This window comes from Salvelinus alpinus, chromosome 1, assembly GCF_045679555.1.
Source record: "Salvelinus alpinus chromosome 1, SLU_Salpinus.1, whole genome shotgun sequence".
NCBI classification, from domain to species: domain Eukaryota; kingdom Metazoa; phylum Chordata; class Actinopteri; order Salmoniformes; family Salmonidae; genus Salvelinus; species Salvelinus alpinus.
Genome location: NC_092086.1, coordinates 49,533,519 through 49,561,400, shown reverse-complemented (window position 1 = coordinate 49,561,400; position 27,882 = coordinate 49,533,519). Strand labels below are relative to the sequence as shown.

Here is a 27,882-nt window from a genome sequence, read left to right as displayed (position 1 = left end):
TTCACCTTAAACCCCACGGTTCTGATTGAGGCTCCTGCAGTGTTAAAATAGTAGGTTAATTGCCTATGGAGCTCCCATGAAATGCTTGAAATTCAATAGCCTTGTGCCCAAAGACACGTTGTCAGTTGTAGTCTATTAAGAATCCATTAGTTGAGCACTGTGGTACATGTCAAAACCATTCTCTCCAATTAATTGGATCAGAGGGAGGTGTATGGACCCTATAGACAGGATCTCCCTGTTATCTTTCTATCCATCTGTTTCTCTTTCACACACACAATCAGAGCCACTCCAAAAAACAAGGCCTCCTGAGTTATTTGACGTGACCAGATATCACACAAGCACAAGGCCATTCTGACGAGAGGGAGATGGAGAAGAATGACTCCCATCAGATAACAGACGCTCCCCGAAGCTGCCTGCAGCGTGTTCCCACTAGTCCCAACTTAGATGAAGGATGTCAGAAATTGAGAGAAAGGCAGAGAGCCAAAGAGGGAGAAGGAGAGGAGGACTCTCGAGTGTCGCCTCTGGGCTGGCTCACAGTGGCGTGCCTTGTCCAGACGGGCTGAGGTGTGTGTGCATGTGTGTTTGTGTGTGTGCGCGTCTGTCTGTGTGTGTCGAGGAGCAGATGAGATTCTGGGGTAGTGGACAGCAGCCAGGAAAATAGCACCCTTCTAGTAGCTGCAGACTGTCATTCCTATCAACATCTTGAAGAACAATCTGGCCTTAATGGACATGCACTCTTCTAGTCTCCACCTAGCACAGCCATTAGAGGACTGGCCACCCCTCAGAGCCTGGTTCCTCTCTACCTAGCACAGCCATTAGAGGACTGGCCACCCCTCAGAGCCTGGTTCCTCTCTACCTAGCACAGCCATTAGAGGACTGGCCACCCCTCGGAGCCTGGTTCCTCTCTACCTAGCACAGCCATTAGAGGACTGGCCACCCCTCGGAGCCTGGTTCCTCTCTACCTAGCACAGCCATTAGAGGACTGGCCACCCCTCAGAGCCTGGTTCCTCTCTACCTAGCACAGCCATTAGAGGACTGGCCACCCCTCAGAGCCTGGTTCCTCTCTAGGTTTCTTCCTAGGTTCCTGCCTTTTCTAGGGAGTTTTTCCTAGTCACCGTGCTTCTACATCTGCATTGCTTGCTGTTTGTGGTTTTTAGGCTGGGTTTTTGTATAGCACTTTGTGACATCTGCTGATGTTAAAAGGGCTTTATAAATACATTTGATTGATTGATTGACTTACCACCATTCTTTTCTCATTAGAAAACCACTGCGGTGGTTGGTGTAACACCTTCACTGCTTGGATGTTTATTAATGCGACGCCTTGCCTGCCACTGACAGGGATGCACTGATTAGGACTGTGGCGCACTGCAGGGAGGGAGTAGTGCAAAGATAAGGAACCATCCATATTCCATGTGATTATGTGTTCACTGGAAAAGCTCCAGATATGCCGCAGGTAGCATGTGCTTTGGCAATTGGGTCTCTCCGTCTCTCCCCCTTCTCTCTCTCTCTATCTCTCCCCCTTCACTCTCGCTCTCTGTCTCTCCCCCTTCTCTCTCTCTCTCTATCTCTCCCCCTTCTCTCTCTCTCTGTCTCTCCCCCTTCACTCTCTCTCCGTCTCTCCCCCTTCTCTCTCTCTCTCTGTCTCTCCCCCTTCTCTCTCTCTCTCTGTCTCTCCCCCTTCACTCTCTCTCCGTCTCTCCCCCTTCTCTCTCTCTCTATCTCTCCCCCTTCACTCTCTCTCCATCTCTCCCCCTTCTCTCTCTCTCTCTGTCTCTCCCCCTTCACTCTCTCTCTCTGTCTCTCCCCCTTCACTCTCTCTCTGTCTCTCCCCCTTCTCTCTCTCTGTCTCTACCCCTTCTCTCTCTCTCTGTCTCTCCCCCTTCTCTCTCTTTCTGTCTCTCCCCCTTCTCTCTGTCCCTGTCTCTCCCCCTTCTCTCTGTCTCTACCCCTTCTCTTTCTCTCTGTCTCTCCCCCTTCTCTCTCTCTCTGTCTCTCCCCCTTCTCTCTCTCTGTCTCTCCCTTCTCTCTGTCTCCCTCCCACTCTGTGATTGACAGGCTGTGTCACGGGGTCTAGCGTGTGGACAGTGACTGGGAGAGTACAATGGGCGGGTGATGAGCTGTCAGGGTGAAGGTAATGGTGAGGAGGGGAGGAGAGGAGCGGGTACTGCTGATGTGAGGGGGTGAAGAGAGGAGGGGGACGGGGATGGAACAGCCAGGTAGAGCAGCTATCCTTTTATATGGAGCTTGGTTTCACACAGCCTAGCACAGTTCGTCTGGAATAAATACACAGAGAGAGACGAGAGAGGGAGAAAACGTGTTTGTGAGTGTGCTCTGTGTGTGTCCATTGTTTGATCATTTGGGTTCATGTGTGTGTGTGTGTGTGTGTGTGTGTGTGTGTGTGTGTGTGTGTGTGTGTGTGTGTGTGTGTGTGTGTGTGTGTGTGTGTGTGTGTGTGTGTGTGTGTGTGTGTGTGTGTGTGTGTATATGAGTGTGTGTGTGCGTGCAGAGAGAGCTAGAGAGCGACTGCTCGTGCATCTCTCATTCAAAGTGGGACTCTGCCGTTGCCATGCATAATGAGCAGCTTTAGTCTAGCAGTGAAATCTACAGACATTCAACAGTTTCATATCTCTTCTGTTTTTCTTGCATATATAATAAAGAACAAAAGTATTTATATGACCCTTAATACCTGATTGGCTACTTGAATCCTCTCACAATAGGATTCCCTTGCATTTAATTGGACCTTAGAAACACTGTTGCATAGCGTGATAATTTGTGTTTTTCCCCAGTATTCCTCTTCCTCTCTTCCTCTCTCCCTCTATTCCTCTCTCCCTCTCTCCCTCTCTCCCTCTCTTCTTCTCTCCCTCTCTCCCTCTCTTCTTCTCTCCCTCTCTCCCCCTCTCCCTCTCTCCCTCTCTCCCTCTCTTCCTCTCTCCCTCTCTCCCTCTCTCCCCCTCTCCCTCTCTCCCTCTCTTCCGCTCTCCCTCTCTCCCTCTCTCCCTCTCTTCCTCTCTCCCTTTCTTCCTCTCTCCCTCTCTCCCTCTCTCCCTTTCTTCCTCTCTCCCTCTCTTCCTCTCTCCCTCTCTTCCTCTCTCCCTCTCTCCCCCTCTTCCTCTCTCCCTCTCTCCCTCTCTTCTTCTCTCCCTCTCTCCCCCTCTTCCTCTCTCCCTCTCTCCCCCTCTCCCTCTCTCCCTCTCTCCCCCTCTCCCTCTCTTCCTCTCTCCCTCTCTTCCTCTCTCCCTCTCTTCTTCTCTCCCTCTCTCCCCCTCTCCCCCTCTTCCTCTCTCCCTCTCTCCCCCTCTCCCTCTCTCCCCCTCTCCCTCTCTTCCTCTCTTCCGCTCTCCCTCTCTCCCTTTCTTCCTCTCTCCCTCTCTCCCTTTCTTCCTCTCTCCCTCTCTTCCTCACTCTCTCCCTCTCTCCCTCTCCCCCCCTCTTCCTCTCTTCCTCTCTCCCTCTCTTCCTCTCTCCCTCTCTCCCCCTCTTCCTCTCTCCCTCTCTCCCTCTCTCCCTCTCTTCCTCTCTCCCTTTCTTCCTCTCTCCCTCTCTCCCTCTCTTCCTCTCTCCCTCTCTTCCTCTCTCCCTCTCTCCCCCTCTTCCTCTCTTCCTCTCTCCCTCTCTCCCCCTCTTCCTCTCTCCCTCTCTCCCTCTCTTCTTCTCTCCCTCTCTCCCCCTCTCCCTCTCTTCCTCTCTCCCTCTCTTCTTCTCTCCCTCTCTTCTTCTCTCCCTCTCTCCCTCTCTTCCTCTCTCCCTCTCTTCCTCTCTCCCTCTCTCCCTCTCTCCCACTCTTCCTCTCTCCATCTCTCCCTCTCTCCCCCTCTTCCTCTCTCCCTCTCTTCCTCTCTCCCTCTCTCCCCCTCTCCCTCTCTTCCTCTCTCCCTCTCTCCCTCTCTTCTTCTCTCTCTCTCTTCTTCTCTCCCTCTCTCCCCCTCTTCCTCTCTTCCTCTCTCCCTCTCTCCCCCGCTCCCTCTCTCCCCCTCTCCCTCTCTTCCTCTCTTCCGCTCTCCCTCTCTTCCTCTCTTCCTCTCTCCCTCTCTCCCTCTCTCCCTTTCTTCCTCTCTCCCTCTCTTCCTCACTCTCTCCCTCTCTTCCTCTCTCCCTCTCCCCCCCTCTTCCTCTCTTCCTCTCTCTCTCTCTTCCTCTCTCCCTCTCTCCCCCTCTTCCTCTCTCCCTCTCTCCCTCTCTTCCTCTCTCCCTCTCTTCTTCTCTCCCTCTCTTCCTCTCTCCCCCTCTCCCTCTCTTCCTCTCTCCCTCTCTCCCCCTCTCCCTCTCTTCCTCTCTTCCTCTCTTCCTCTCTTCCGCTCTTCCTCTCTTCCTCTCTCCCTCTCTCCCTTTCTTCCTCTCTCCCTCTCTCCCTTTCTTCCTCTCTCCCTCTCTTCCTCCCTCTCTCCCTCTCTCCCCCTCTTCCTCTCTTCCTCTCTCCCTCTCTTCCTCTCTCCCTCTCTCCCCCTCTTCCTCTCTCCCTCTCTTCCTCTCTCCCTCTCTTCCTCCCTCTCTCCCTCTCTTCCTCTCTCCCTCTCTCCCCCTCTTCCTCTCTCCCTCTCTTCCTCTCTCCCTCTCTTCCTCTCTCCCCCTCTCCCCCTCTCCCTCTCTTCCTCTCTCCCTCTCTCCCTCTCTCCCTCTCTCCCTCTCTGGCCACCTCTTGTTTCTATCTACATCTAGATCAGCAGCATCACCAACACAGCATCTGCATCCCCAGCACTTCTTACATCCACACAGACTGCAGATATGTGTATCTTCATTAGAATAATGTTAGGTCTCTTTTCCGCATTTTAAATGAGTCCTCTGTTTACATTTTCTCTCCAATTCCCTCTGGCAGGATAGAGTAGAGTACTCAATATAACACTGACTGAACCTAGCAGTAAATAATACTCCTATCATCTATCTATCTTATATATCTATCTTATCTATCTAATGTATCTATCTTATCTATCTTATCTAACTATCTTATCTATCTTATCTATCTTATCTATCTATCTATCTTATCTAACTATCTTATCTATCTTATGTATCTATCTTATCTATCTTATCTAACTATCTTATCTATCTTATGTATCTATCTTATCTATCTTATCTAACTTTCTTATCTATCTTATCTATCTTATGTATCTATCTTATCTATCTTATGTATCTATCTTATCTATCTTATCTTATCTATCTTATGTATCTAACTTATCTATCTTATCTAACTATCTTATGTATATATCTTATCTATCTTATCTAACTATCTTATCTATCTTATGTATCTATCTTATCTATATTATCTTATCTAGCTTATGTATCTATCTTATCTATCTTATCTAACTATCTTATGTATCTATCTTATCTAACTATCTTATCTATCTTATGTATCTATCTTATCTATCTTATGTATCTATCTTATCTATCTTATGTATCTATCTTATCTAACTATCTTATGTATATATCTTATCTATCTTATCTAACTATCTTATCTATCTTATGTATCTATCTTATCTATCTTATCTATCTTATCTTATTTAGGTTATGTATCTATCTTATCTATCTTATCTAACTATCTTATGTATCTATCTTATCTATCTTATCTAACTATCTTATCTAGCTTATGTATCTATCTTATCTATCTTATCTATCTAGCTTATCTAGCTTATCTATCAACTATCTATCTATCTATCTATCATCTATCTATCTATCTATATATCTATCTATCTATCTTATCTATATTATCTATCATCTATATTATCTATCTATCTATCCTATCTATCTATCTAATCTATATTATCTATATATCTATCTTATCTATCTATCTATCTATCTATCATCTACAGGTAACTGCCAAAATAATGGAAACACTTCAGTAAATGAAGGATGCAAGGTGTATTAAAAGTAGGTGATTCCACATTGGTGTGGAATTGATCAACCGACCTACCTACCTACAGTACACACCTTACTGTTCCTACCTACCTACCTACAGTACATACCTTACTGTTCCTACCTACCTACCTACAGTACATACCTTACTGTTCCTACCTACCTTCCTACAGTACACACCTTACTGTTCCTACCTACCTACCTACAGTACACACCTTACTGTTCCTACCTACCTACCTACAGTACATACCTTACTGTTCCTACCTACCTACCTACAGTACATACCTTACTGTTCCTACCTACCTTCCTACAGTACATACCTTACTGTTCCTACCTACCTACCTACAGTACACACCTTACTGTTCCTACCTACCTTCCTACAGTACATACCTTACTGTTCCTACCTACCTACCTACAGTACACACCTTACTGTTCCTACCTACCTACCTTCCTACAGTACATACCTTACTGTTCCTACCTACCTTCCTACAGTACACACCTTACTGTTCCTACCTACCTTCCTACAGTACACACCTTACTGTTCCTACCTACCTACCTTCCTACAGTACACACCTTACTGTTCCTACCTACCTACCTACAGTACACACCTTACTGTTCCTACCTACCTACCTACAGTACACACCTTACTGTTCCTACCTACCTACCTACCTACAGTACACACCTTACTGTTCCTACCTACCTACCTACCTACAGTACACACCTTACTGTTCCTACCTACCTACCTACAGTACATACCTTACTGTTCCTACCTACCTACCTACCTACAGTACACACCTTACTGTTCCTACCTACCTACCTACCTACAGTACATACCTTACTGTTCCTACCTACCTACCTACAGTACATACCTTACTGTTCCTACCTACCTTCCTACAGTACATACCTTACTGTTCCTACCTACCTACCTACAGTACACACCTTACTGTTCCTACCTACCTACCTACAGTACATACCTTACTGTTCCTACCTACCTACCTACAGTACACACCTTACTGTTCCTACCTACCTACCTACAGTACACACCTTACTGTTCCTACCTACCTACCTACAGTACACACCTTACTGTTCCTACCTACCTTCCTACAGTACACACCTTACTGTTCCTACCTACCTACCTACAGTACATACCTTACTGTTCCTACCTACCTACCTACAGTACACACCTTACTGTTCCTACCTACCTACCTACAGTACATACCTTACTGTTCCTACCTACCTACCTACAGTACATACCTTACTGTTCCTACCTACCTACCTACAGTACATACCTTACTGTTCCTACCTACCTACCTACAGTACACACCTTACTGTTCCTACCTACCTACCTACAGTACATACCTTACTGTTCCTACCTACCTACCTACCTACAGTACACACCTTACTGTTCCTACCTACCTACCTACCTACAGTACATACCTTACTGTTCCTACCTACCTACAGTACATACCTTACTGTTCCTACCTACCTACCTACAGTACATACCTTACTGTTCCTACCTACCTACCTACAGTACATACCTTACTGTTCCTACCTACCTACCTACCTACCTACCTACCTACCTACCTACCTACCTACAGTACATACCTTACTGTTCCTACATACCTACAGTACATACCTTACTGTTCCTACCTACCTACCTACCTACAGTACATACCTTACTGTTCCTACCTACCTACCTACCTACAGTACATACCTTACTGTTCCTACATACCTACAGTACATACCTTACTTTTCCTACCTACCTACCTACCTACCTACAGTACATACCTTACTGTTCCTACCTACCTACCTACCTACAGTACATACCTTACTGTTCCTACCTACCTACCTACAGTACATGCCTTACTGTTCCTACCTACCTACCTACAGTACACACCTTACTGTTCCTACCTACCTACCTACAGTACACACCTTACTGTTCCTACCTACCTACCTACAGTACACACCTTACTGTTCCTACCTACCTACCTACCTACCTACCTACCTACCTACAGTACACACCTTACTGTTCCTACCTACCTACAGTACATACATTACTGTTCCTACCTACCTACCTACCTACCTACCTACCTACCTACCTACCTACCTACCTACCTACAGTACATACCTTACTGTTCCTACCTACCTACCTACAGTACACACCTTACTGTTCCTACCTACCTACCTACAGTACATACCTTACTGTTCCTACCTACCTACCTACAGTACATACCTTACTGTTCCTACCTACCTACCTACCTACCTACAGTACATACCTTACTGTTCCTACCTACCTACCTACAGTACATACCTTACTGTTCCTACCTACCTACCTACCTACCTACAGTACATACCTTACTGTTCCTACCTACCTACCTACCTACCTACAGTACATACCTTACTGTTCCTACCTACCTACCTACAGTACACACCTTACTGTTTCTACCTACCTACCTACAGTACATACCTTACTGTTCCTACCTACCTACCTACCTACAGTACATACCTTACTGTTCCTACATACCTACAGTACATACCTTACTGTTCCTACCTACCTACCTACAGTACACACCTTACTGTTCCTACCTACCTACCTACCTACAGTACATACCTTACTGTTCCTACCTACCTACCTACAGTACATACCTTACTGTTCCTACCTACCTACCTACAGTACATACCTTACTGTTCCTACATACCTACAGTACATACTTTACTGTTCCTACATACCTACAGTACATACCTTACTGTTCCTACCTACCTACCTACAGTACATACCTTACTGTTCCTACCTACCTACCTACAGTACATACCTTACTGTTCCTACATACCTACAGTACATACCTTACTGTTCCTACCTACCTACCTACAGTACATACCTTACTGTTCCTACCTACCTACCTACCTACAGTACATACCTTACTGTTCCTACATACCTACAGTACATACCTTACTGTTCCTACATACCTACAGTACATACCTTACTGGTCCTACCTACCTACCTACCTACAGTACATACCTTACTGTTCCTACCTACCTACCTACAGTACATACCTTACTGTTCCTACCTACCTACCTACAGTACACACCTTACTGTTCCTACCTACCTACCTACAGTACATACCTTACTGTTCCTACCTACCTACCTACAGTACATACCTTACTGTTCCTACCTACCTACCTACAGTACATACCTTACTGTTCCTACCTACCTACCTACAGTACATACCTTACTGTTCCTACCTACCTACCTACCTACAGTACATACCTTACTGTTCCTACCTACCTACAGTACATACCTTACTGTTCCTACCTACCTACCTACCTACCTACCTACCTACCTACCTACCTACCTACCTACAGTACATACCTTACTACCTCCCTACCTACCTTCTACCTGCCTACCAGTACCTACCTACCTATATACCTACCTTACTATCTCCCTACCTACCTTCTACCTGCCTACCAGTACCTACCTACCTACAGTACATACCTTACTACCTCCCTACCTACCTTCTACCTGCCTACCAGTACCTACCTACCTACCTACCTACATACCTTACTGTTCCTACCTACCTACCTATCACTCCATCTAATCTATCTAACTCTACCAGTGTCCTGACCTGATCTAGTGGTGAGGGATGGAGCGCCTCTGCTGGTGATGCTTCTAGCAGGATCACTGCAACAGAAGGATCACCTAGTGTAGCACTTATATTGTATTGAATTGACATAATGTGTGCACTCTAAACCAATAGCTATGGAAGTAACCCAGAGTGGAGGCAGTAGTGGAGATATTGGCTCAGAGGATGTCTACAGAGAGTGGTGGGAGGAGTGAAGAATATGAAGACACCTGTGTGTCCCCGGGGCCAGCTAGTCAACCTGCTGCAGTCAACCTGCTGCAGTCAACCTGCTGCAGTCTGAACAATAATCTGGTCCGGTCAGGGAGGGGAGGGGAGGGGATTGCTGGGTGATGGTAAAATAAGATTATACTTGATTGTTTGCTTGCGCTGAAATTTGCCTTCCGATACAATACTTCCTCACCAACTAATACCAGACAGTTAAAACAAGTTAAAATAGATAACTGGGTACACAGAAAACCAATACTGGAGTAGAAATGAGCTGTGTCATATCTTTACCTTCGTGTGTCACATCTTCTTTGCCCTATGTGCCAGCCGGGGCAATGGGGATGAGTGAGTGAGTGTCATATCTTTACCTTCGTGTGTCACATCTTCTTTGCCCTATGTGCCAGCCGGGGCAATGGGGATGAGTGAGTGAGTGTCATATCTTTACCTTCGTGTGTCACATCTTCTTTGCCCTATGTGCCAGCCGGGGCAATGGGGATGAGTGAGTGAGTGTCATATCTTTACCTTCGTGTGTCACATCTTCTTTGCCCTATGTGCCAGCCGGGGCAATGGGGATGAGTGAGTGAGTGTCATATCTTTACCTTCGTGTGTCACATCTTCTTTGCCCTATGTGCCAGCCGGGGCAATGGGGATGAGTGAGGGAGTGTCATATCTTTACGTAACACACCAATGAGTCAGAGAGGTAAGGAAGGGCTGGTTCTGAGGAGAGGAGAAATGTTTGAGGGGGATAAATTCAACAACAACTCAAAGACCACAAAGCATAAGTCACTGCAGCTTTGGATTAAACTTCTCACAGAGACCTTTGCTTCACTGGAATAATGTTCTAACAGACAGACAGCACAACATTCCCCAATGCCCCCTCCCCCTGTGCTGCTTGCATCTGATTAACAAGTGAACAGCAACAAGAAGGAAGAGAAAATGTGTGTTTTGTGTGTGTGTGTGTGTGTGTGTGCAGTGTGTGTGTGTGTGTGTGTGTGTGTGTGTGTGTGTGTGTGTGTGTGTGTGTGTGTGTGTGTGTGTGTGTGTGTGTGTGTGTGTGTGTGTGTGTGTGTGTGTGTGTGTGTATGTGCAGTGTGCATGCGTGTCTCTTCCGACATTATTCATTTAGTCTTAGGGAAGTTTCCCAGCAGGTTATTTATACTGTATCGTCTGCCAATCGTTTCTCTTGCATCTCCAGACAGAGCACAACCCAAGGGATGTGTGTGTGTGTGTGTGTGTGTGTGTGTGTGTGTGTGTGTGTGTGTGTGTGTGTGTGTGTGTGTGTGTGTGTGTGTGTGTGTGTGTGTGTGTGTGTGTGTGTGTGTGTGTGTGTGTGTGTGTGTGTGTGTGTGTGTGTGTGTGTGATAGGGTTCTGTTTGTTTGTTCCCTTGTTTTTCATTTTGAGAGCTGTCCATAAACAACCCTTTATCTCTCCCAGGGCTGCTGAGCGTTTGTTGCTCAGCACAGCTTTGACCTGGGAGTTGAACAGTTAGACAAACAGACACTAGAGAGAGGGATTCTTCTTGAGGTGGGGGTTGGATGCCCATGATATATGGCAGAGCGAGAGGGGTGAAACAGAGAGAGAAATGGACAGGGAGGCATGGGAGAGAGAAAGAGAGAGAAATGGACAGGGAGGGATGGGAGAGAGAAAGAGAGAAAATGGACAGGGAGGGATGGGAGAGAGAAAGAGAGAAAATGGACAGGGAGGGATGGGAGAGACGGTGAGAGAGAGAAAGAGAGAGAAATGGACAGGGAGGGATGAGAGAGAGAAAGAGAGAAAAATGGACAGGGAGGGATGGGAGAGAGAAAGAGAGAAAAATGGACAGGGAGGGATGGGAGAGACGGCGAGAGAGAGAAAGAGAGAGAAATGAAAAGACAGAGAGATAGTGAAAGCTTTTCCTCTGAGGCAGTCCTTCTCTTAGCCTGGCTGACGCACGACCCACGTGACTACACAGGACGTGGAGAGGCTGGTGCAAAAACGATCCCTCGACTTTCTGGGATTATTGTCATGAAATTGCAAAGGAAAGGCATTGAATAAAGCAGTTCAGGGACTAGGTCACACCTATGTATGCCAGGGTTGGATTTGTACAGTAGCTGGGTCACATAAGGTATTGTATGCAAAGGACTTAATACACATGTAAATGACAGCAAACAGTCATTATGAACTGGAGCCTTGTGGATTACTATGTATGAAGCGAACTGGCAGTACTGTATGTTAATGTTGGCGTTACTTCAGATAATAAGCTGCGGCCGTCTCAACTAAACTAGAGTTTAACGAGGGTTTCTCTCTGGCTGAGTCCCAAATGGCACCCTATTCTATCTAATAGTGAACTGCTTTTGACCACGGCCCCATATGCGCTAGAAAGGGAATAGAGTGCTATTTGGGAAGAACAGCACAGAGGCTTGATTAGATACGCTCTAATTGAGACGTGTTCTAGCGCACGGCGCGGGCGGCAGGCTACGACCGACCATAGAAATAGAATCTAGATTCTGTTACTATGACGCCAACGCTTCTTTCCTCTGACTTAACATGCTCTGGACAAACGCATGACGCACTGCACCGCACCTTCTGGTAGCTACGTAGGGAGCGCTGCGCTGACAGGTGTGTCAAACCAAACCGCCTCTCCACTTCAATTCCCAATCGTCATCGACTCAGATGAGCGGCTGTAATCAAATGATTTGACACGGGGAGAAAGACACACTCGACACAAACCACTGCACGCACACACACTTCTATGCTCATTAACGAGTACACAGGGACACTGGGTAGCTGTCTGTCTTTCTGACTCACACGCTCTCTTGGACAAACTGTTTTCATCTCCTATTCCCTGAGAAACAGAGGCGTAAGCCTCCACTAGCAGCAGACTGACGGGCAGAGAGAGAGAGAGAGTCTGTGTGTGCCGGTGTTTGTGTGTGTGCGTATGTGCATTCGCACGCACAGTGCAGGGAGCTGTGTCTGTGGTGGATCAATGGGGTGGTCTGCCTACCCTGGTCCGTTCTTTTAGATTCAGACAAAGGAGAGGACAACGCCCTCCTCTCTCAGCTAGCTCCTCTTCCTCCTGTGGTGTATCTGTGACAGACACTTCCTCACAGCACCATCCATAACACCTAACTCCACATGATGTATGATCATCAATATCTCTGGCCTGAGGAGCAGGTTGGCATTTAATTGTTGTAAATCTTGCCCTGGAGGCAGCTCTGCAGTGGTCACTAGCTAGCACGGTCAAAGTCACCACACTGCTAATCTTAATGCCTTACCCTAACCTTAAATTAAAAGTTTAAAAAACACATTTTTGTTTTCCATACATTTTTACGATAATAGACCATTTTGACTTTGCAGCTGGCCCGGCTAGAATACATTTTTCAGTTCTGCCTCCAGTGCAAGATTCATAACAATAAACGTCAACCTGCGCCTGGGGAGATCATCAGTCAGTTGAGCGACATGTATTTATTTAGGTAATCAATGCAAGTTGGAGAGACAGAGAGACAGGATACAGGAGTGATGGCTTTGACATGTGTTCGTTTATCAGTCATGCAGGAACAGCTCGGTCAGTAGAGGTGATAAGGAATGAATGATAGTCACGTCATGTACAATACGTGGGGTAAGGATGCTGTGTGAATAATCCTATGTGTGTGTGTGTGTGTGTGTGTATGTCAAATCAAATGTTATTTGTCACATGCGCCTTACAGTGAAATGCTGACTTACAAGCCCTTAACCAGCAATGCAGTTTTAAGAAAAATACCTTAAAAAAAGAAATAAAAGTAACAATTAATTAAAGAGCAGCAGTGAAATAACAATAGCGAGGCTATATACAGAGGGTACCGGTACAGAGTCAATGTGCGGGGGCACCGGTTAGTCGAGGTAAATGAGGTAATATGTACATGTATGGAGAGTTATTAAAGTGACTATGCATAGATAATAACAGAGAGTAGCAGCAGTGTAAAAGATTTTATTAGATGTTCAGGAGTCTTATGCCTCGAGGGTAGAAGCTGTTTAGAAGCCTCTTGGACCTAGACTTGGCGCTCCGGTACCGCTTGCCGTGCGGTAGCAGAGAGAACAGTCTATGACTAGGGTGGCTGGAGTCTTTGACAATTTTAGGGCCTTCCTCTGACACCGCCTGGTATAGAGGTCCTGGATGGCAGGAAGCTTGGCCCCAGTATGTGTGAAAGTATGTGTGTGTATATGTGCATTGCATGTATAGGTGTGTGTGATAAGTGTGTCTGTTTACCATTTAAGCCCAGCACCCGCACTCACACTGACAATGGGCCAGAGGTAGGCTGGTGTGAATACATCATCAATAGGCCCTGTAAAGGTACTGAATCAGATAAGGAGCCAGGAGATTGGCTGCTGAAAGCTGGTGATAAGGCTGCTGGGTAAACTGGAACGGTCCTTTTCATCAGTCTCCCACTGAACCAGGGAACGTCTGTGCCCAGTGGGTTACGGGCTAGCAACCTTACATGAAACCCAACTAAATGGCATTTCACAGATTATTATTATCAATGTGAGTGCTAATGTCCTTTTGTGCTGTTGGTTTTTCATGAAATGGCGAGTCAACATCACTTGTTTATGGAACTACATGTTCTAAGGAAATGAAAATTGCTTGTTCATCCTCTCGGGGGAACAACTGGTACGTACACATGTTATTGTGCCTGTTAAATCCCTGACGTGTTGATATCTGTTGTGAATGTTCCCCTCATGCTCCCCTCTCTCCTCTCTCCCTCCCTGCAGCTCCAGCGTCTGAAGCGCTCCCTCTCCTTTAAGACCCTGATGCGCAGTAAGAGTGTAGAGAACTTCTTCCAGAGGTCCTGCAGTGACGCTCGTCTCCCCCCAGACTTCATCACCGACCCGCCGCCCCCCTCCCCGCCCCCTGGCTCTCCCCTCGCCAGTGAATGCTCACCCTCCCTCTCTCCGTCACTCAGCCCCAACCCCTCCCTCTGCTCCCACTCCCCGTCTCTAAGCCCCTCCCCCTCGCTGTCTTCCAAGGCCCCACCCCCAACCCGTCCACTGACGCAGGTGAACCACTGCTTCCAGGAGCACGTTTTCCGCAAGCCCACCCACTGCCAGCTCTGCAAGCACCTGATCGTGGGTAAGGTGCCAACTTTACTCCCAGGCCTCTCGACACACTAGGCCTCAGTGTCTATGTAGGATTATTTGCTTCATTCAGCCATTTATCCTGGTTACTTGATCTTGTATTTCTAGCTGGTCAGTGTTATTACTTTATTAGGTCACTGCCACTATCCATTATACTAGAATCCACTTGACTATTAAGTGAACAGATTTCAAAGGCAGCACCTGACTAGGTACCCAATGACTGGAATAATTAGTTGAAATTACTCACATAATTTCATTCCTATTCAATAGCAATAACAATGTAATATTGATAACAGTGAAGCAAACAATCGGTGGATTATAATTGGAATGTATGCAGGAGAATAGCAGAGGTACCACAGAAATGGTATTACACTCTGCTCGTGTGTGTGTTCTTGGTTTTCGGACATAAAGCATACAGTATGATTGGATTGAGAAGCTGAGGGCAAGTCTAGTTAAGCGTGTTCACGTGCCCTTGATTTGATATGCTGCTGCGTGTGTAGAGGTCCCTTAACATTTTCATACTCTTTTCCTCTTTGCTAAATCTACTTCCTGTCACCATGATTGATTGCAGAAGCTATTTTATTCCTCTTTGTTTTTGCTTGTGTTTGCTTAAGTCATAATTTTTTCTTCAACGCACCAGCTGATCCTGCTGTCCTGTAGCCTCATTGCTCCCAGTCTCTTCTCTCTCTCTCCCAGTCTCTCCTCTCTCTCCCAGTCTCTCCTCTCTCTCCTCTCTCTCCCAGTCTCTCTGTCTCTCCTGTCTCTCTCCTCTCTCTCCCAGTTTCTCCTCTCTCTCCCAGTCTCTCCCAGTCTCTCCTCTTTCTCTTCCAGTCTCTCCTCTCTCTCTCCCAGTCTCCCCTCTCTCTCCCAGTGTCTCTCCTCTCTCTCCCAGTCTCTTTCACTCCTAATCTCTCTGTCCTCTCTTTCTCCCAGTCTCTCCTCTTTCTCTTCCAGTCTCTCCTCTCTCTCCCAGTCTGTCCTCTCTCTCTCCCAGTCTGTCCTCTCTCTCTCCCAGTCTCTCCTCTCTCTTCCAGTCTCTCCTCTCTCTCCCAGTCTGTCCTCTCTCTCCCAGTCTGTCCTATCTCTGTCTGTCCTCTCTCTTCCAGTCTGTCTTCTCTCTTCCAGTCTGTCCTCTTTCTCCCAGTCTCTCCTATCTCTGTCTCTCCTCTCTCTTCCAGTCTGTCCTCTCTCTTCTAGTCTGTCCTCTCTCTCCCAGTCTCTCCTATCTCTGTCTGTCCTCTCTCTTCCAGTCTCTCCTCTCTCTCTCCCAGTCTGTCCTCTCTCTCTTCCAGTCTCTCCTATCTCTGTCTCTTCTCTCTTCCAGTCTCTCATCTCTCTCTCCCAGTCTGTTCTCTCTCTCTCTTCCAGTCTCTCCTATCTCTGTCTTTCCTGTCTCTCCTCTCCCAGTCTCACCTCTCTCTGTCTCTCCTCTCCCAGTCTCTCCTCTCTCTGTCTCTCCTCTATCTGTCTCTCCTCTCTCTCTGTCTGTCCTCTCTCTCTTCCAGTCTCTCCTCTCTCCCAGTCTGTCCTCTCTCTCTCCCAGTCTCTCCTCTCTCTGTCTCTCCTCTCTCTCCCAGTCTGTCCCCTCTCTCTCCCAGTCTCTCATCTCCCAGTCTCTCCTCTCTCTGTCTCTCCTCTATCTGTCTCTCCTCTCTGTCTGTCTGTCCTCTCTCTCTTCCAGTCTCTCCTCTCTCCCAGTCTGTCCTCTCTCTCCCAGTCTCACCTCTCTCTGTCTCTCCTCTCTCTCCCAGTCTGTCCCCTCTCTCTCCCAGTATCTCCTCTCCCAGTCTCTCCTCTCTCTGTCTCTCCTCTCTCAGTTTCTTATCAGTCTCTCCTCTCTGTCTCTCCTCTGTCTCTCCCAGTCTCTTTTCTCCCAGTCTCTCCTCTCTCGGTCTCTCCTCTCTCTTCCAGTCTCTCCTCTCTCTCTCCCAGTCTGTCCTCTCTCTCTCCCAGTCTCTCCTCTCTCTCTCCCAGGCTCTCCACTCTCTGTCTCTCCTCTCTCCCAGTCTCTCCTCTCTTTGTCTCTCCTCTCTTCCAGTCTCTCCTCTCTCTGTCTCTGTCTCTCCTCTCTCTGTCTCTCCTCTCCCAGTCTCTCCTCTCTCTGTCTCTCCTCTCCCAGTCTCTCCTCTCCCAGTCTCTCCTCTCTCTGTCTCTCCTCTCCCAGTCTCCTCTCTCAGTCTCTCCTCACTCTGTCTCTCCTCTCCCAGTCTCCTCTCTCTGTCTCTCCTCTCCCAGTCTCTCCTCTCCCAGTCTCTCCTCTCTCTGTCTCTCCTCTCTCTCTGTCTCTTATCAGTCTCTCCTATCTCTCTCTCTCTCTCTCTGTCTCTCCCCTCCCTCTGTCTCTTATCAGTCTCTCCTCTCTCTGTGTCTCCTCTCTCTCTCCCAGTCTCTCCTCTCCCAGTCTCTCCTCTCTCTGTGTCTCCTCTCTCTCTCCCAGTCTCTCCTCTCTCTGTCTCTCCTCTCTCTCTCCCAGTCTCTCCTCTCCCAGTCTCTCCTCTCTCTGTGTCTCCTCTCTCTCTGTCTCTCCTCTCCCAGTCTCCTCTCTCTGTCTCTCCTCTCCCAGTCTCTCCTCTCTCTGTCTCTCCTCTCTCTCTGTCTCTTATCAGTCTCTCCTCTCTCTCTCTCTCTGTCTCTCCTCTCTCTGTCTCTCCTCTCTCTCTGTCTCTTATCAGTCTCTCCTCTCTCCTCTCTCTGTCTCTCCTCTCTCTCTCCCAGTCTCTCCTCTCCCAGTCTCTCCTCTCTCTTCGTCTCCTCTCTCTCTCCCAGTCTCTCCTCTCCCAGTCTCTCCTCTCTGTCTCTCCTCTCTCTCTCCCAGTCTCTCCTCTCCCAGTCTCTCCTCTCTCTGTGTCTCTCTCTGTCTCTCCTCTCTCTCTCCCAGTCTCTCTCCTCTCTCTCTCACAGTCTTTCCTCTCTCTCTCTCTGTCTCTCCTCTCTCTCTCCTCTCTCTCTCTCCCAGTCTCTCCTCTCTCTCTCACTCTCTCCTCTCTCTGTCTCTCTTCTCTCCCTGTTTCTCCCCTCTCTCCCAGTTTCTCCTCTCCCAGTTTCTCTTCTCTCTCCTAGTCTCTCCTCTCTCTCCCAGTCTTTCCCCTCTCTCCCAGTCTCTCCTCACTCTCTCCCAGTATTTCCTCTCTCTCCCAGTCTCTCCTAGTCTCTGCTCTCTCCCTCCCAGTCTCTCCTCTCTCCCATTCTCTCCTCCCCCTCCCAGTTTGTAACAGAACTGAGCTTGAGCAAATAGAAGGTTCAGTTCAGTTCATGTATTTTTTGGTTTGTGTTTCCACGCCTTTGTTATGGATTGGTAATCATAGGGCTCTAGACTAAATCCTTCTAAACATTAGTATTGGCAACAGTGAATAAGTAAACCTTGAAATGGAAATAAATTGTTTGGATGACTCAAAACAATGCAGCTGAATGACATAAGGATTGTCTTCTCACTCTCCAACATATAAAAGAGAAACGCAAAACGAATTATATCAAGAAAAAGGACAAAGAACATTTCTCCACTCTAACTAGGCTTGTTCCTAAGACAATGCTTGATGAGAATTGGTGTGACTAAAAACCAAATAGAACCCAAATGCCTCCAGCTGGTTGTCAGTCTCTCTATGTTTTGAGAGGGACCGTTGATAATGCACTGCTTAGTTCAGCAGGCAATGCCAGCACAATAGAAGTAGGGCAGTGCTTGATCAACCCTCTCAGGATGACTGAGATGAGATTTACATCAAACAGGATCCTGCTTTGATCACATGCCAACCTTATTTATTACTACATTCTGTCTCTCTCTCTTCCTCTCTCTCTCAACCCCCCCCCCCTCTCTCAACCCCCCCCTCTCTCAACCTCCCCCTCTCTCTCTTTTCTCTCTCTCTCTCTAACCACTCCTCACTCTCCCCCTCTCTCCTCTCTCAATTAAATTTAAGGGGCTTTATTGGCATGGGAAACAAATGTTAACATTGCCAAAGCAAGTGAAGTAGATAATATACAAAATTGAAATTAACAATAGAAATGAACCGTAAACATTACACTCACAGACGTTCCAAAAGAATAAAGACATTACAAATGTCATAGTATGTATATATACAGTGTTGTAACGATGTACAAATGGTTAAAGTACAAAAGGGAAAATAAATAAACATAAATATGGGTTGTATTTACAAAGGTGTTTGTTCTTCACTGGTTGTCCTTTTCTTGTGGCAACAGGTCATAAATCTTGCTACTATGATGCACACTGTGGTATTTCACCCAGTAGATATGGGAAGTTATCAAAATCGGGTATGTTTTCGAATTCTTTGTGGATCTGTGTAATCTGAGGTAAATATGTGTCTCTAATATGGTCATCCATTTGGCAGGAGGGTAGGAAGTGCAGCTCAGTTTCCCCCTCATTTTGTGAGCAGTGTGCACATAGCCTGTCTTATCTTGAGAGCCAGGTCTGCCTACGGCGGCCTTTCTCAATTGGAAGGCTATACTCACTGAGTCTGTACATAGTCAAAGCTTTCCTTAAGTTTGAGTCAGTCACAGTGGTCAGGTATTCTGCCACTGTGTACTCTCTGTTTAGGGCCAACTAGCATTCTAGTTTGCTCTGTTCTTTTGTTAATTCTTTCCCATGTGTCAAGTAATTACTTTTTGTTTTCTCATGATTTGGTTGGGTCCAATTGTGTTGGTGTCCTGGTGCTCTGTGGGGTCTGTTTGTGTTTGTGAAAAGAGTCCTAGGACCAGCTTGCTTAGGGGACTTCTCCAGGTTCATCTCTCTGTAGGTGATGGCTTTGTTATGGAAGGTTTGGGAATCGCTTCCTTTTAGGTGGTTGTAGAATTTAACGTCTCTTTTCTGGATTTTGATAATTAGCGGGTATCGGCCTAATTCTGCTCTGCATGCATTATTTTGTGTTTTAAGTTGTACACAGAGGATATTTTTGCAGAATTCTGCATGCAGAGTCTCAATTTGGTGTTTGTCCCATTTTGTGAATTCTTGGTTGGTGAGCGGACCCCAGACCTCACAACCATAAAGGGCAATGTGTTCTATAACTGATTCAAGTATTTTTAGCCAGATCCTAATTGGTATGTCGAATTTTATGTTCCTTTTGATGTCATAGAATGCCCTTCTTGCCTTGTCTCTCAGATCGTTCACAGCTTTGTGGAAGTTACCTGTGGCACTGATGTTTAGGCCAAGGTATGTATAGTTTTTTGTGTGCTCTAGGGCAACGGTGTCTAGATGGAATTTGTATTTGTGGTCCTGGCGATTGGACCTTTTTTGGAACACCATTATTTTGGATTTACTGTCAGGGCCCAGGTCTGGCAGAATCTGTGCAGAAGATCTAGGTGCTGCTGTAGGCCCTCCTTGGTTGGTGACAGAAGCACCAGATCATCAGTAGACATTTGACTTCAGATTCTAGTAGGGTGAGGTCGGGTGCTGCAGACTGTTCTAGTGCCCTCGCCAATTCGTTGGTAAAAATGTTGAAGAGGGTGGTGCTTAAGCTGCTTCCCTGTCTCACCCCATGGCCCTGTGGGAAGCAATGTGTGTGTTTTTTGCCTATTTTAACCGAAAACTTGTTTGTGTACATGGATTTTATAATGCTGTATGTTTTTCCCCCAACACCACTTTCCATCAATTTGTATAGCAGACCCTTATGCCAAATTGAGTTGAAGGCTTTTTTGAACAAAACATGAGAAGACTTTGCCTTTGTTTTGGTTTGTTTGTTTGTCAATTAGGGTGTGCAGGGTGAATACGTGGTCTGTCGTACGATAATTTGGTAAAAAGCCAATTTGACATTTGCACAGTACATTGTTTTCACTGAGGAAATGTATGAGTCTGCTGTTAATGATAATGCAGAGGATTTTCCCAAGGTTGCTGTTGACGCATATCCCACGGTAGTTATTGGGGTCAAACTTCTCTCCACTTTTGGATTAAGGTGATCAGTCCTTGGTTCCAAATATTGGGGAAAATGCCAGAGCTAAGGATGATGTTAAAGAGTTTTAGTATGGCCAATTGGAATTCGTTGTCTGTATATTTTATAATTTCATTGAGGATACCATCAACACCACAGGCCTTTTTGGGTTGGAGGGTTTTTATTTTGTCCTGTAGTTCATTAAAGGTAATTGGAGAATAAAGTGGGTTCTGGTAGTCTTTAATCGTTGATTCTAAGATTTGTATTTGATCATGTGTATGTTTTTGCTGTTTGTTCTTTGTTATAGAGCCAAAAAGATTGGAGAAATGGTTTACCCATACATCTCCATTTTGGAAAGATAATTATTCGTGTTGTTGTTAGTTTAATGTTTTCCAATTTTCCCAGAAGTTGTTAGAGTCTATGGATTCTTCAATTACATTGAGCTGATTTCTGACGTGCTGTTCCTTCTTTTAACGAAGTGTATTTCTGTATTGTTTTAGTGATTCACCATAGTGAAGGCGTAGACTCAGGTTTTCCGGGTCTCTATGTTTTTGGTTGGACAGGTTTCTCAATTTCTTTCTTAGGTTTTATCATTCTTCATCAAACCATTTGTCATTGTTGTTCATTTTCTTCGGTTTTCTGTTTGACATTTTTAGATTTGATAGGGTCAAATATACTGTTTAGATTTTCTACTGCCAAGTTTACACCTTCACTATTACAGTGGAACATTTTGTCCAGGAAGTTGTCTAATAGGGATTGAATTTGTTGTTGCCTAATTGTTTTTTGGTAGGTTTCCACACTACATTCCTTCCATCTATAGCATTTCTTAATATTACTCAGTTCCTTTGGCTTAGATGCCTCATGATTGAGTATTGCTCTTTTCAAGTAGACTGTGATTTTGCTGTGATCTGATAGGGGTGTCAGTGGGTTGACTGTGAATGCTCTGAGAGACTCTGGGTTGAGGTCAGTGATAAAGTAGTCTACAGTACTACTGCCAAGAGATGAGCTACAGGTGTACCTACCATAGGAGTCCCTTCGAAGCCTACCATTGACTATGTACATACCCAGCGTGTGACAGAGCTGCAGGAGTTGTGACCCGCTTTTGTTGGTTATGTTGTCATAGTTGTGCCTAGGGGTGCATATGGGGGAGGGAATGCTGTCACCTCCAGGCAGGTGTTTGTCCCCATGTGTGCTGAGGGTGTCAGGTTCTTGTCCGGTTCTGGCATTTAGGTCGCCACAGACTAGTACATGTCCCTGGGCCTGGAAATGATTGATTTTCCTCTCGAGGATGGAGAAGCTGTCTTCATTAAAATATGGGGATTCTAGTGGGGGGATATAGGTAGCACACAGGAGGACATTTTTCTCCGTTAAGATAATTTCCTTTTGAATTTCTAGCCAAATGTAAAATGTTCCTGTTTTGATTAATTTAATGGAGTGAGTTAGGTCTGCTCTATACCAAAGTAGCATATCCCCAGAGTCTCTTCCCTGTTTCACACCTGGTAGTTTGGTGGATGGGACTACCAGCTCTCTGTAACCTAGAGGGCAACCAGTGGGTCCATCTCCTCTATACCAGGTTTCTTGTAGGATGACAATGTCTGTATTTCTGATTTCTTTGATGAAGTCCAGGTTCCTGCTCTTTAGGCCAAAGGCAGATGACCTCAGGCCTTGGATATTCCAGGATGAGATAGTGAAGGCTTTGTGTTCCATAAAGTGTCCAATGTTGTTGGTCGTGCGGTTTGGCCACAGGCTAGTAAGTGTGAGCAGAGCCTGCTGAGCATCTGGTATATGCCATTGGCTTGGGCTAGTGTAAGAGTGGGCTGTTTGCCTGCTCACTGCCTGGGTGTATGTGTGACTTCCATGTTGAGGCCCTCTTTGTGGAGGTGGGGTGCATGGGGTGGGCAGAAGGAGCATAAGTCTGATCTGAGGGGGGCTAAATGGGGTGTGGGCATGGTTGACTTGGGGGGGTGTTGATTGGTTGCATCTGGTACATGCCATTGGCTTGGGCTAGTGTGGATGTGGTCTGGATGTAGGTCCTCTCAGCGTGGGTCTTCTATGTGTAGGCCCGGGGGGGGGGGGGGGTCCCGCAGGTCTGGGAGAGTGTCTCGCTGGTCTGGGCGGGGTGTCTATTGATCTGTTGCTCCTGTGCGAAGTGTTGGGGCTGCGTTTGAGAGCGATGTCCTTTAGGGTCCGGGCGAAGGTGGGCACTGCTGCCTTGTATAGGTGGAGCTGGTCATAAAGGCTGTTCAAGTCCAGGGTGGAGTGGTGGGCCGGGTAAACATTTGGTTTTGAGGCACAGTCACGGGAAATACTTGCGTTTACCCGCTGTATGGTAGCAGGGTGGAAGTATTTTCGTGGTAGCAGGGTGGAAGTATTTTCGTGGTAGCAGGGTGGATGTAACCACTTGTGCGTTGGTGAAAGTAGAAGAAGCTTTCTCAAACACTCCCTTGAGTGCTGCGGCCAACCTTTCTGCTGTGCTCTCAGGTCGTTTGTGCCTGTGTGTATTATTATGTAACTACGTGAACATAGTTGGCCCTCAGACAGAAGGACTAGGGCGCACTGGGTGTTTGGACACCAGAGTTTAGACACACTGTGTTTTGGAAAAAGTTGTTTTTCTTGTATATATTTCCCATTTGAGTCCATAAGGAGTTCAATCTGTGTCTTGTGTATGTCCTCAGTGGGTGTGGGGGGGTTGTCAGGAGGGCTATCAGGGTGGCTGACAGGGGGGGGTGCTCAGAGGGGGTGAGATCCCCTGGGCTTGGGGTTCTTCATTTGTGATGTGATGACGACGTGGTCAAGGTCTGGGGTGGACTGTTCTGCTGTGGTGTTGAGACTTTTGTCGGGAACTGAGGTGGGCTGTTCTGCTGGCTTCTCTGCGGGGGTGGCCACCTCTCTAGTAGGTTGTTCCTTCTCACACACCATCCCCCTCACCCTCTCCTCCAGCAGTCTGATCCTCTCCTCTAGTGCTCTGTTCTTCTCCTGCTCCTGCTCTTTTCTCCTGTTGAAGTTGTCTCACCACAGTCCAGAGTGCAGATATGTCTCTCTCCACCTCCAGCCCCCCTGGATCTGGTTAAGGGGGTGTTGTTGTGCTGGACTGTTGTCTGGGTCTGTGCTGACTGGAGTGTAATCACCTGCTGTTCCAGCACCACCTGCCTTACCTCCAGCTGGGTGAATTTATCTTTCATTTCAATGAGGGAGTAGTACTCTGTGCTGGGAGGTTGACTTTCCGCTGGGGGTGGCTCGTCTGTGGGGTTATATAAAAGAGGTCTGGTCTGACCCACTCGGGGTGGGGGTATCTTTCTCAAGGGAGAGCTTGTCCTGCTGAGCTAATTATTTGATTAGGTGAAAGTCCAGCTGAAACTGTTTGGGGTAGCCCTGTACCAATACTGTTGCAGACTTATAGAGATTTATATTAGCTGACTGAGAGTCCTCGTTGTCTAGTATCCTGAGTTTCCACCCATCGTTAACACCCCCTCACCTCTCTGGGATATGTGGGACGCTAGGCATGGCCAACATCCAGTGAAAATGCAGAGCGCCAAATTCAAATAAATTACTATAAACATTTTACTTTCATGAAATCACACATGCAATACACCAAATTAAAGCTACACTTGTTGTGAATCCAGCCAACATGTCGGATTTCAAAAAGGCTTTACGATGAAGGCACACCAAACGATTATGTTAGGTCAGTACATAGCCACAGAAAAACACAGGCATTTTTCCAGCCAAAGAGAGGAGTCACAAAAAGCATAAATAGAGATAAAATTCATCACTAACCTTTGATGATCTTCATCAGATGACACTCATAGGACTTCATGTTACACAATACATGTATGTTTTGTTCGATAAAGTTAATATTTATATCCAAAAATCTCAGTTTACATTGGCGCGTTACGTTCAGTAATGTTTTGCTTCCAAAACATCCGGTGATTTTGCAGAGAGCCACATCAATTTACAGAAATACTCATTATAAATGTTGATGAAAATACATGTGTTATGCATGGAACTTTAGATAAACTTCTCCTTAATGCAACCACTGTGTCAGATTTCAAAAAAGCTTTTCCGAAAAAGCACACCATGCAATAATCTGAGTACAGCGCTCAGAGCCCAAACAAGCCAAAGAGATATCCGCCATGTTGTGGAGTCAACAAAGTCAGAAATAGCATTATAAATATTCACTTACCTTTGATGATATTCATCAGAATGCACTCCCAGGAATCCCAGTTTTACAATAAATGTTTGATTTGTTTGATAAAGTCCATAATTTATGTGCAAACACCTCCTTTTGTTCGCGTGTTTAGTACACAATCCAAACTGACGACGCGCTGGCAAGTCATATTACAGTTCGTAAAAACATGTCAAACTAAGTATAGAATCAATCTTTAGGATGTTTTTATCATGAATCTTCAATAATGTTCCAACCGGAGAATTCCTTTGTCTTCAGAAATGCAATGGAACGCAAGCTACCTCTCATGTGAATGCGCGTGACCAGCTCGTGGCACTCTGCCAGACCTCTGACTCAATCCCCTTTCATTCCCCCCTCCTTTATAGTAGAAGCATCAAGCAAGGTTCTAAAGACTGTTGACATCTAGTGGAAGCCTTAGGAAGTGCAACATGACCCCATTTCCACTGTATCTTGGATAGGCAAAGAGTTGAAACACTACAAACCTCAGATTTCCCACTTCCTGGTTAGATTTCTTCTCAGGTTTTTGCCTGCCATATGAGTTCTGTTATACTCCCAGACATCATTCAAACAGTATTAGAAACTTCAGAGTGTTTTCTATCCAAATCTACTAATTATATGCATATTCTAGCTTTTAGGACAGAGTAGCAGGCAGTTTACTCTGGGCACCTTTTTATCCAAGCTACTCAATACTGCCCCCCTGTCCCAAAGAAGTTAACAGAGGGGTAGTGTGCTAATATAGCACTGTGCCATGCCAGGGGATGGTCTGGGTGGAAGATGCAGTTGCTGATGTTCCCATTTTTATAATAGTCAGCAAAAGGTGTCTCTTGAGTTTCCATAAGTAGCTTCATGTTGTGCTATTTTCGTGTCTTATCATTCTTTACATACACAGGGTACTGTATTTTAATTACCTCTGAACAGCGGGAGGCAGCTTCTAAGGCCTCTCCATTTGGTTGGAGTAGACTGTGTGACTCTCCTGCCATCGTTGGGCTAAAGGGCTTTGACACCTCTCACTTGACATATATTTTTCTACCACCTTTTTCTCCCCAATTTCGTGGTATCCAATTGTTAGTAGTTACTATTTTGTCTCTCTCCTTCGGGAGAGACGAAGGTCGAAAGCCAAGCGTCCTCCGAAACACAACCTGTCAGGTTTTGGCCAGGACTGTTCTGTTTTTTTGTCACTAGATGTCCCCATTGCACCTTTTTTGTACCTTTTGTTTTTCCCTTGCTCTAATTATTGTTTGCACCTGTATGTCGTTCCCTTGTTAGTATTTAATCCCTGTGTGTTCCTCAGTTCCTTGCTCAGTGTTTGTATGTTAGCACTCAGCCCCAGCCCAAGCCTTGTTGTGAACATATATTTTTCTCTTGTTGGATTTTCCAGAGGTTCTCTGATTTTGTTCTTTTGTATTTTGGATTAGTCTTTTGAGGTTTGTTTTTCCCTTGCTGTTTTTACCACTTTGTGGATTTTCTTTGTATTTTGGAAGATATCTATTTTTTATTAAACCACCATCTCTAGTACTGCTGTGTCTGCCTCATCTTCTGGGTTCTGCCGATTTAGTGACTGTTTCTCGCACCGGGTCCTGACAGAAACACTGAGCCATTAAAATGAACCCAGAGGCAGCCAGTACCCAGGACTTTTTCCCATGCTGTCCCACCACGAGGGGACTGTCCAACGTCACGAAGCTGCTCTGGTTCAGCAAGAGGCCTTAATGGCTGGACATTCTCAACTTCTGTCGGAGATGATGACTTCCATAAAGCAGATTTCTGATCAACTTTCTCCTGCAACCGCTTCTGCTCCAGTTCATCAGATTCAAGTGCCCGTGGCAGTTAACCCCCTGGCTGAACCTCGTCTGCCGCCTCCCCAACGGTTCTCAGGTGATCCGAGTGGTTGTAAGGGGTTTTTCACCCAATGTTCTCTCTCCTTCGAGCTGCAACCCTCGTCATTTCCCACCGACCGGTCCAAGATAGCATATATCATCACCCTGCTGTCGGAAAAAGCCCTAGCCTGGGCTACTGCTGTGTGGGATGCCCAAAGTCCCTGCTGTGCCAGCTACTCTACCTTTGCTGAAGAATTCAAGCGAGTGTTTCAAGGTCCTACCAGCGGTCCTGACTCAGCCAAACAGCTCCTGACTCTCCGCCAAGGTCGGCGCAGCGTGACGGACTATGCCATCCAGTTCCGCACGGTGGCAGCAACGAGTGGCTGGAATGACGAGGCGCTCACAGTGTGCTTTTTGAAGGGTCTTTCCGACACCATCCAAGATGAACTGGTCACTCGGGAACCACCGGACAACCTCGAGTCCCTGATCAAGTTGGCTTCACGCATAGACCAGCGTCTGAGAGAGAGAGAGCTCAACCGTAGATCTCTCACCCTAGCTCCTATCGGTCCCAGCTCCGAGTCTCCACCTTTATCCCCGCTGACTCCACCGGAACCCATGCAGGTTGGACGCATCTCCCAGGCTGAGAGAGACCGCCGGATGAGGGAGCGATGCTGTTTATATTGCGGCAAACCGGGCCATTTCCTCTCCACGTGTCCCGGGCTCCAGGGAAAACGCACTCTCCCGTGCAGGCCTGGGAGGACGGTAACGGGAAACATAACCTCCTCTTATCCATCCAACTCCCGCCTGCTCATTCCAGTTACCCTTTCCTGGGACAACCACGAGCTTCCCCTTCAAGCCTTGGTAGACTCTGGAGCCGCAGGTAACTTCATGGATGGTGTCTGGGCGAAGGAGAATGGCGTTCCCTCTGAACCTCTAAGTGACCCCATAAGGGTTACTACGTTGGATGGAAGCCCTTTGGGATCTGGACTTGTCACTCGTGTCACTACCCCCTTGCGTCTTTCAGTTTCCCAACACCAGGAAGTGATGAACTTTCATCTGACCTCGTGTTCCGAGTTCCCTCTCGTCCTTGGATACCCCTGGCTTCACAGCCATAACCCTCACATCGACTGGTCTGTGGGCACTATTAAGCAGTGGGGTCCTACGTGCCAAGCCACTTGTATCTTCCCAAGTTCCCCGAGTTCCCCTCCCGAGTCTCTAGAATCCATCGACCTGT

General features: G+C 46.6%; 1 protein-coding gene across 1 annotated transcript in view; it reads left to right on the top strand.

The window, feature by feature from the left end:
• Window positions 1-27,882, top strand: part of LOC139578918 (SH3 and cysteine-rich domain-containing protein 2-like) — a 63,628-nt gene that overhangs the window by 12,464 nt on the left and 23,282 nt on the right. The window contains exon 2 of the mRNA XM_071407052.1: window positions 14,416-14,773. Within this exon, the coding sequence (XP_071263153.1) occupies window positions 14,416-14,773 (358 nt within the window). The remainder of the gene's footprint in view (window positions 1-14,415; window positions 14,774-27,882) is intronic.